This window comes from Lissotriton vulgaris, chromosome 1_1 (assembly GCF_964263255.1).
Source record: "Lissotriton vulgaris chromosome 1_1, aLisVul1.2, whole genome shotgun sequence".
NCBI lineage: Eukaryota > Metazoa > Chordata > Amphibia > Caudata > Salamandridae > Lissotriton > Lissotriton vulgaris.
Window position 1 is genome coordinate 1672907843 of NC_141685.1, and position 10779 is coordinate 1672918621.

The window sequence follows — 10779 nt, forward strand, 5'->3', positions numbered from 1 at the left end:
GGCCAACCTTTCCTGAGCACAGCCAAAGGCCATGTAGTCCAGACGATGGCACAACCTCCGCTGTGCCTGGCCACAGACTCAAAGTAGCTTGATTTGCCCACCCATGGAGGATGGTGTGCAGGGTCTAGCAGAAGGCCAGGCCCGGTAGCGAACCCCTGCTATGCATGGACACAGTCCTTGCATAGTGGGGTTTGGTTGCAATCAGAAACTTACCAGAGCTTTCTTTAATTTCAAATGATAAAGTAATACCAATCGATGAGACTAAATCATTCCCAACTCTACACAATCATTACGCCTGGTTGCTCACTTGTCAATGCTTTCCATCATGGGTAAAAGTTGATACCCTTTTATTCCACAGATGCCAATTCATCTACCGTCAACTTAAACTAATCCCTTATTAACTGTACAAGATCTAGGTTCCAGAGTAAGATAAAAAAAAAAACGCATTGGTGGCCCATAGTGGGATGTGGGCAGTATCTTCTTGTAGTCTGTGTCCTTCAGTCCACCTGCTGTGCACAGCCAAAGGCCGTGTACAGCAGGGGCCCTCCACTCTCTTGCAGAGGGTGACTTGCAGGCCTTGCAGCCCATTGTGGCTGCGCCTGGCCAGAGGGTGGATGAATGCTAGTGGATGGTGGAGTGCAGGCCCTGGCCCAGAGGTCAGATGCTGCACTCCATGACGGTGCACGGCAGAGGAATGCCCATCTGCCGAGGGTGGTTGCAGAACCTGACCAGAGGATGGATCATGGGGTCCACCCTGGCAACACTCAACCAAAGGATGTGCAAAATGGGGATTGGATGCTGGCAGCGATTTGCGAGAAGAGTCTTGCAGGACAACACGAAGTGTAGTTGGGACAGAGGTCATTGCCATAGGTCATACTCTGCTGCCTACCACTGCTTCACATGCCTGGAGGCAATGTGCTGTAGGGATAAGCTGCCCACAACAGGTTGTGTACAGGGCCTGCAGCCAGTCTGCCCTGTGCATAGGCAAAGTCTGTGCTGTTTGATGGTTAGCAGCAAGCCGAGGTGAAGTTAAAAAAAAAACTGTTCCATGTGGAATACGATTAAAAAAAGGAGCAGATCACCAGAAGAAAACTAAAGTTAGCTTTGTTTATAATATTACAACATATATTTAAAATAAACTCAGAAATGGGATTTAAACACTTAGTAGAAATGTAGTTATATTTACAAAACGAAACCTAAAAACGCACTTGCGCCCCTACCAAGCAATGCTTGTGACCTCGCATATTACATAGCTCATGACACGTTGAATGGTATCAATGCTGACATCGCTGATGTCACACAAATTAATGGTTAAAGAATCTATATTTCAATATCTTCGTGCTCAGACCAAAACAAGTTTTAAATACAAATTTCTCAAGCTACTGTACACCAAAGACACTTCTTGAGGTAAGTTCTACTTTTATGCCAAGTTCAGCTCAGCCGTTTTTCTGTGAGAGAGAGCAAAACGTCCTGTTGGAATTAAAATGGGAAATGTTACTTTTTCGACTCTACCACCCTGTGTTTTGGCCCTACTTGGCGGATTTGTTAAAAAATAAACTCGTCATGCTGAACCCAGAGAGGATGAAGATTTTGATTGGAAAGTTTTTTCTAAATTTGTCAAACGGCATCAAACTTACTAAGAAAACAAAAAATTATTTGTCAGTGGAATCTCTGACCTAACCACAAGCACAGAGCTTTATCGCCACCTGTGATTTATGTATTCAAATAATCATATGTTTTTCTCTTCTAGCATTTCCTGCCTTTACCAGGCTTTCTTCTCCTAGCTCCGAACATTTACAATCATGTGCTTCTCTTCAGTCAATCAGGTGAGTTGTGTGCTCAAAGTACTTGCAAGGACCTAGTGAAATTGAAATACATTATTCTGTAAATGCGAAGATAAGGGCCCTTTTCCATATGCATCAATATAAAGTCACAGGGCACCGCATCTGACTAATGTCCATTTCATGCAATGATCCAATGTACACCAGGTTTGTTTTCAAAAATCTTTTGAAGGAAACATACATTCTACTCAGGAGTGGCAGATTCTTTGATGCATAACTTTGTTGAGCTTGTTAACTTATTTCTCAAGACCTCCCATATAAGGCTTCACACCCCACCACAATCCTTCCCCAGTCTGGTACCTTTTTAGCACTTTGTGGTGAACCACTTAAGATATTTTGGCGGTTTGAGCAAAGAGGTGTCTTGGAATGAATAGGGAACCACTGTTGGCCATTAACCTGACACCTTTGCTGCCACATATGTGTCCAGACTTATTTGATGTTCTAACCCTGTGCTATAGGCACATTTCTGTCAATTTTGTTTTTGGAAATCTGCCTTTTGTATTGTTTCAAAATGCATTTTCTTTTGTAGTTTTTCGTTTTCTAATTCGATTTCCTTTATGCACCAGTCTGTGCTGCTGAATTGCAACTTTGACAGTGGGGCATGTTGGGAGGGGTCTGACTGTGACAGACTTGCAGTCAGAGAACTTATTCTTTAATCTGATTTTGCCAGTTTTTCTAATCTGTGCCTTTTTCTCCTTGTAGAGCCGCTTCACATTCCAGCTGTGGGGTTGTCGATGCCAAGCATGTGGTTTTACCTGCTAATGAATGTCATTACCCAGTATCCTTTTCATTGTATTGTGGTCCTGGCTAATTTGAGGCAGTGTGGGGGGAGAAGGCTTATGAATAGTGATAGACTGATCCGGAGCTGCACCCCCGCCCCCAGCGCCTTGAGACCCTCACGAGTGAGTAGCGCGCTGCATAAACCCCAGAGTGATTGATCAAAATCAATGGCATAACGTTGTTTTTCTTAAGCAGTTCCAATAGTAAAACTGTGTTGACTCATAGAAGGCCAAATGGGAAAGGCAGTATGAGTTGGCATGTAAATGAGTCGACTACGTATGCGTAGCTCTTATCATCTGTTGTCAAAATCGACATTTAATTATTATACCCCTGCTGAAAAAATCTTAGTAAATATAATGTTATGAAAAATATCTTAATAAAAATCTTACTACAGAGCTGTTGAAAAGAAATTCCAATCACTCTCAAATGCGGCTTTGCTTTTTGCACAAAGATTAGCAAACTAGAATCACAATTCAAATGCTATAATACAAGTTGATTGGCATCCTGTAGAAAATACACCTTTGAAGCCCTTCGCCTACTCTTCCAACATATACAAGCGGAATCCCCAAGCCATCTCTTTCTATGATCGGGCAAATATCGTGTGGAGTTCTCTACCAGGGTATCTTTCATATATTCACATGCTTGAATAATTCTCCGGTGTCAAGCTGATATCCCCAGCCATTTAACGGCGTTAAAATGGCCATAAGCCTGAACAACATTTGTTTAGAAGCACATACACTTCATTTGAAACAATCAGAACTTCAGCCAATGAGGTGGCAGCACCAGCTCTGAAACTGCCCCCCCCCCCCCCCTTTGAGGCCACCATAGCTCAGATTTCGATTTCTACCTCGTGTGTGAGGGAGTCCCCAGGGGAAGCTCTGCTCCAACCTTCCAGTGAAGTTAACATTGGTAGTTTTAAAGTGTACAATGAAATTAAACCAACATCTTTAGCTTTCACAAAACTGTGAGTTGTTTTTAGGGAAATGTGCCATTTTCTGGAACATGGAGACCCTTTTACCAATCAGTTAACTGTCACCATGGCTGACAGAGGAATGTATGTCGAAAGTTTGCATACCATTACTTCGCACGATTTTAGTGCGATGTTTTTACTTAGCTTAAACCTTTACTTCGCATGTTTTAACTGCGCATGCATTTATAACGCAAATAGTTTATGCAAATAAAAACATCACACTAAAATCACCCAAATACTCACTCACTACAGTACCCTACACTACTCACGCCCTACCACACAACCCTAATACACTACCCCATACACGACCTTCCCCTTTACCCCTGCCTTGACCCTACACTCTAACACTACACTTCACAACCCCCTCCACACTACCCTAAACACTACCATCAGCACGACCCTGCCCCTACCCCAGGCCTGTCCCTACACTGAAACACTACCCTGCACGACCCCCAACACTACCCTAAACCCTGAAACACTACCCTACACTACACTAAAACCACAACACTACCCTAAACCCTAAAACACTATACCCTAAACCACTACCCTACACTACACAAACACCACACCACTACCCTAAACCCTAAATCACTGTCCCCTGCACGTCCCTCCCCTACACTACACAAACACAACCCTGCACTACCCTAAAAACTACACAATCCCACTTACGACCCTTCCTCACTCTACACTACACAGACACAACCCTGCACGACCCTAAAAACTACAAAGACCCACTTACCTCTCTCTCCTCGTGGTCCCTCTCTTCTCCGTCACGTCTGATTCCTGTAATCTCCGTCTTCCTGCTTCGTCAGTGCTGCACCTCGTTGTTTGGAAATGGAAGCACCTCCTTTTCCAAACAACGATGTGGATAACCTACCATTACAACGCATGCGTTCTAACAACGCATGCGTAGAAATGGTAGGCAATGTTTCATCGCAAGTGTAGTAACGCTTGTGAAGTAATGGTATGTGGACAAAAATCTTCATACTAAACGTAGATTACCCCTGACAGAGAAAAGAAATCTCTCTTCAAATCCTGTTCCTCCTGTTGGTAGAAAGACATTTACCCTTATGTCCCTCATTCCCAGCGTATGTATGGCATTTATCCTGTTCATAAGGCTTCACACTGTGACATTTGTAACTCTTTCACTTCTAAGACTCTAATGGACAGAGCGAAAAGGTTGGCATTGTATCTGTTCGATAAATATAATTTCCCTCCTTTCAAGGGGGGTGCCTCCACTTCAGGGGAATATTTTGTGAAAAGTGCCCCACCAAGTACTTCACAAGGCAGGGCAAAAAACGAAACAAAACCTATGCAATTCCCTTTTTTACTGTTCTGGGTTCGAGTCAGAACATGAAGAGAATGCTAGTGACTTGCTACCACAGACAGCATACATTGTAACTCAATTGGATGTATGCTTAGTCCCAGATTTTGAATATGGGATTGATGAGCACAAACCCTTCCATAACTATGGTTACAATCAAGATTACATTCCTCATATTCCATGCACCTATGTATCTTCTAGATACAATAGATAGAGATCCAGAAGTAATGCAGGTACCCATTGCCTTTTTGTCTACATTACAACAAATGATGGACTCTTTTGAAAGACTACTACCACAGCACCCTGTGGGTGAGCCTTCTCAACTAGCAATTCCTGTGGTAACCGTACTGCCACCTTCGCTGTCTTTCACCTTACCATCTACACCTTCTTGTCAACCGTCACCACCACCTTCCCCCAGCTCCAAGAGAACCATCTCCCAGATATAGAATCACCGCCGAGACTAGCTTGTAAGCCTCTTATCCCACCAACACTTGAGAAGATGGGGAAATTCCACAAGAAGAAAATTGGGTTATTAATTATGTAGATGGCTTTGCCATTCCATAAGAACATAGTAGCCCTCCCAATCCACATGATTCATCGTATGATATATCCTGGTTTTAATGCTTAATGGAAAGGGCTGCCAAGAAATGTAAGTTTATATCTTAACAGTTTCTTACCTCCTGGATATTTTAGGTTGTTGTCATAGATTGCGAGGCCAGGCGCCGGGAGGGTTATATGTTTTCCAGTCATGCCAGATATTTCATTTTTTGAGGAGCTCAATATGAAGTGGTTCCATTTCATCCACTTATCAATGGCCCAAATGCAACTCAAGATATTTGAGTTTTCAGTGTCTTTTGGGCTTTCCGATTTAATAAGTATCTGTGTGTTGTCTACAAAATTATAGAAGGTGAACTCAAAACTATTGTTTTGTTCTGGTGAGGATTTCATGTAGATGTTGAAAATCAGGGGGTGAGACGATAGAGCCTTAAGTGACTCCTGTTTATATGATATAGGGTTTGGATGAGAAAGGAGGAGTATGGATCACATTTGTTCTATTGTATTGGTAAGATGATATCCAAGTTAGAGTTGCATCCTCTATGCCTGCTTCCTTGAGTCTTAGAGTTAAATTGTCATGATTAACTGTGTTGAAGGCAGCTGAAAAGTGCAAGAGAAGTAGGGAAGCAGCGTCATTTCGGTCTTGTGTTTTTAAGGGGAGTGCCTCTTCTTGGACAGAATTCCATGGAGAAGTCAGAAAGTAGGAAGATATCTTCAATTAAATTTGACATCTGGGCAAAGACTACTCTTTCTATAAGTTTGCCTAGGAATGTTCTGTTTGCTACTGGTCTGTAATTGTTTGAGCTTGGAGGGTCCATGTTTGATTTAATTAATTATGGGTGTATGTATGTCTTTTAAGTCTTCCAAAAAAGGCAGCTTGTGAAATCTCCCCCAGGACTACCTATTTTTTGCAGTCCGCTGCCAAATTCTCTCCCAAGGCAGATCTTTGTTTCCTTTCTCTATCCGCTCGGTATAACAAGATCCCGTGGAACGGTGACATAACCAGGATAGACGGAAATAACAAGCGTGCGGCGCGGAAAGTAAAAGAGGATCTCTTGTCTTTATGGGGCCATGTGTTTGAAACACATGGCCCCATAAACACAAGAATCCTTTTACGACGGGAGGAAGTCAGGTGAGCCCGTCCAAGTGGGACGTCTCAAAAAGAGAAAAGTCAACATCACGGAAAGCTCTTTTCCAATGGCTGGCCACTGTTTAGCATAAACGGTGACACCAGCCAATGGAAAAGAGGGGTGGGGCTTAAAGCCCGTCACTGAAAGCTACCTAAAACATAAAATCTCACCAGCGAGACTGCGCATGTCCGCAGCCCACGCCTGTAAGACCTAAAAAAAAAACCAATAAGGAAACCTTGCGCTTTCAGCAGCACGTCGACAACTCGTCTGTCAATGTTTTTCTGTTAAACCCAGTGCGCAACAGTATAGCGTCCTGTAAATCAATGTTTTCACTCCTCAGACTTTAAAGGTACTGTGAAATAAATAAAAATGGACTCTTAGACCTACACATCTTTAGTGGAAATGAATGGTCCATTGACACTAAAGTAATAAATAATGAAAAATATGCTTTGTGCATATATTTTTCTTCTTCAGTTTGTTTTTACATGCAACAGCAGATACCTCTTTGCTTTGGATTTGTTGCAATTTCTCAAAATGAAAAATAATAATTTTTGCCCACGTGTTATAACAGTGCTATACATTTTATCTCCAAAAAGTTTGGAGTACATTTTGAAGTTCTATACAGACATACGCTGTATACCTCAACTGCAGAGGCTGTCTAATGTGTAACCATGTAATATAATCTTGTACTGCCATCAGGTGCTTCTGGTGACATAAACCGTAAGGATGAATGGTGTTGTAAGTTACTTAAACCCTGAGGTGTCAGTATTCGACCTTATTACACGTTACTCCTTATGTTTTTATTAATATTACATGTTTACTTAAGTTAGCACGAAAATGGTCCCCTTGACACAGTTTATTGAAAACAGTGAGTGAAATATTGAATATGCTGTTTGGTTCCAAGAAGTAAAACTAATTAACGTGTTTCAGTGTGGAATCTTGCTGTCGAAGTAAGACATTTTGAAGCTTTGTCTGCAAGGTACAGCTGATAATGAGACCGGATTGCAAACAGAATGTTTATTTTTTTGTTTACCATTCATGGAGATGAATCTCTTTAAACAAAGAACAATGGCAAAACGTCGCTGAGTGTTTATGCTGTCATTATTTTTCAATGCATGACCGTGCATTCAGATAAAGTGGAGGGAAAAAATCTGGGCGTCCCATTGTATGAAACAAGTAGTTAATTGGAATTGTGTCATATCCCCATAACAAAAATATCACTGAGAAATATATATATGTTTTTAACCACTGCTTTTTGTGCAATAAAGATATCCACGCCTGAAATATAGCTGTGTGAGTATGCACACACATGCAAAAGTGCAACTGAATTAGACAAATGATGAACAGTACCTGGGGTTCACCAATAACAAATTCACACTGCTAGGACCCCACCACTACCACACTCCCATTTGTCAAGTTGTGCTAAACAATGCTCTGGTACTTTCATTTTCCTTAACCAGCTTTCAAGATATGTATGTATTCGGGGTGTGTTCATCCTGACGACAGAGTGCACCTCCCTCACGGTAACCCTTGTGGTGACACTGCGCAAGTTTGTCAGCCTCATCTTCTCCATCCTTTACTTCCGGAACCCGTTCACAATGTGGCATTGGATTGGAACAATGTTTGTGTTTCTTGGGACACTCATGTACACAGAAGTGTGGAACAACTTTGGGTCAACAGTTGGCACAGTGAAAAAAGAATCTAAAAAGGACTAGATCTTTATTTTAAAGAACAGCTACAGGTTCTTATTTGTCCAGTTATATTAGCAGGACCTTCATCCATCTGGGGATTCCCAGAAGTGTTATCTTCTGTCAAAGCAACTGCTAATGGCTAAGCCATTGTATTAGGAAATGTTCTCAATCCTTGATTGAGAAGGTTTTTTTTAGTCGTTGTCTGTTGAACAGCTTATTTATAAAGTGTATATTTAGGGTTTTTTTACCTGTCAGATATATATATATTTAACAGAGGTTTTTGGGTGGGGAGAATAGCAACACTTGTGAAAGTGAAAAGTTTAAAATTTCCATGTGTATTTTCAGAGAATATACCTGCCCTCATCAATTAGTTTATCTATAGAGATCGTGTTTTTCTTGTATCTAGGTTTTGAGTGCTATCTGTTTTGTATGATGATCCTGTGGCTACTTGACAGCTCTGTTTCATGTTATCTGAAATGTTCAAACAAACTGATAATGGCATGATCTTTGCTATTGGCCCTAAACACGACATTTACAAATGGTTTCTTTGGGCTAAACATTGCAAATTTCTTCAATATATGACTTTTCTTATTGGATTGGAAGCAAGTAGACACCATGAAAATAGTGCCATGGAAAATGCAGTCCCTGGAGGGAAATAGGTTGATGATGTTACCTGTTACGCATTTTAGACAAGGTCGAGTTTATTTAGATCAGAACTAAGTGTTTACACTTTTAGTGATGACAAAAACTAATTAATTTCAGATGCTGAAACCAACAAGCCAGTTCCCAATCGGTAAAACGTCCAAAAGCATACGTCTACACTTAACTTTTAGAGGTTGGAATTCACCAAGGCTGGTTGTTTTTTTAAAGCAAAGGCAGCTGTCATGAAGCCTTCATGTAAGCATGCATGGCTGTTTTGATGTAGACGCTTGAGCTGAGAGTATCCAGCTGGTGATCTGTTTAATAAACTTCTGTAATTGATGGTCCTGGTTCCCCAACGTGAACTTATTAAGTAAAGATAGAATTTAAATTAATTTGTAGAAGGAAGGACTGGCTGGTATATTTTTCCCTTATGATATGGAGTCATCTCTAACCTCATCAGTGACCCTATAATAAATGTCTTCCCTGTAATCTTTACTATACAATACATTTTCATTTACCTAAAGGTACAAACTCCAATTCCATGCTACTAGTTTAAGACCAAAATGTTTTGGCTCTCTCGCTGTAATAACAGTTGTACCCAACACCCGACTAAGTCATACTCTTTGATCTTGATAAACTCATTACAAACATTTATTTTTAATGCAGAAATTAAGTACAGTTCTATTTAAATACTTTAGTGAACATTTTACTATAACCCAAAAAGAAATGTATTACCTTAGCAGCTACAGATTTCAATCTATGTTTTTTTTTTAAGTTTGTATTGACAAGTTCAGAAGCTTGTCCACATTGTTTTATTGTGTGTGTGTGTGTGTGTGTATATATATATATATATATATATATATATATATATATATATATATATATATATATATATATTGCAGCTCCAGTCCTCTTTACCCATACCCAGCCGGGCCGGGAACAAAGACACAGCACTCCCGGGCTCAAGAATTTCAGCAAAAGGTTATTTTAATCAAGCAAACGCGTTTCGGGACAGCGTCCCTTCGTCAGTGTTTCAACAATGAGGAGCGCAGCTCCATTTTTTGAAATATCGCAACTGGTTGCAAACATAAACGACGGACTGTTCACCGCCACGATAAGGTGCGATATTTCAAAAAATGGAGCTTAACCTTTTGCTGAAATTCTTGAGCCCGGGAGTGCTGTGTCTTTGTTCCCGGCCCGGCTGGGTATGGGTAAAGAGGACTGGAGCTGCAATTTTAAGACGCGTTACACCGCCGTGTTTCACGGCACCCGACACCAAGAGTGACCCACGATATCGGTGTATTTGGAGCCTGTATATATATATATATAGTGTGTGTGTGTGTGTGTAAACCCCGCAGATATAGAATATCAACGAGATGAGGAGGTTAACACGGAAGAAAAGGAAAGAGTTCCTTTTCTAAAAAAGACCCCTCACTCACCAACCTAGTTGGTGACATGCTTCATCATTGGGGTCCCATCGAGTACCCGGGTGTGCTTCAACACCTGTTTATAGTGGAGCAGGATTATTTACAACAGTGGTGTAAGTGAAAAGGTGGGGTTAAAATTCGTCCTTATTTAACTCCCTAAAAGTTTAAAATGGAGCAATATGACAATGGTTAAAAACAAAGTGGGACACCAAGTTAGGTTAGATTGACCTGTGGTGTCTATGTCTAAAATAGTTATTGTGGTGGTCTACATGTTTCAACCTGTGCGTGATATTACCAGGTTTTTATGAGGACCTATTACAATGGCCCGAGCGGTATGCACACGCTAATGTGAACCCTACTCTGGGTCAAGAACCACACCGCATACTTAGTGTGGCAACCTTCCAGCTTTCTGTGAAAGG

At 41.1% G+C, this 10779-nt stretch overlaps 1 protein-coding gene across 1 annotated transcript in view; it reads left to right on the top strand.

Moving 5' to 3' along the window:
• Positions 1-9660, top strand: part of SLC35B4 (solute carrier family 35 member B4) — a 106570-nt gene extending 96910 nt beyond the window's left edge. Inside the window, exons 8-10 of the mRNA XM_086918918.1 lie at positions 1751-1826; positions 2544-2619; positions 8069-9660. Of these exons, the coding sequence (XP_086775044.1) occupies positions 1751-1826; positions 2544-2619; positions 8069-8315 (399 nt within the window). The 3' untranslated portion in view covers positions 8316-9660. The remainder of the gene's footprint in view (positions 1-1750; positions 1827-2543; positions 2620-8068) is intronic.
• The last annotated feature ends 1119 nt before the right edge of the window (positions 9661-10779 follow it).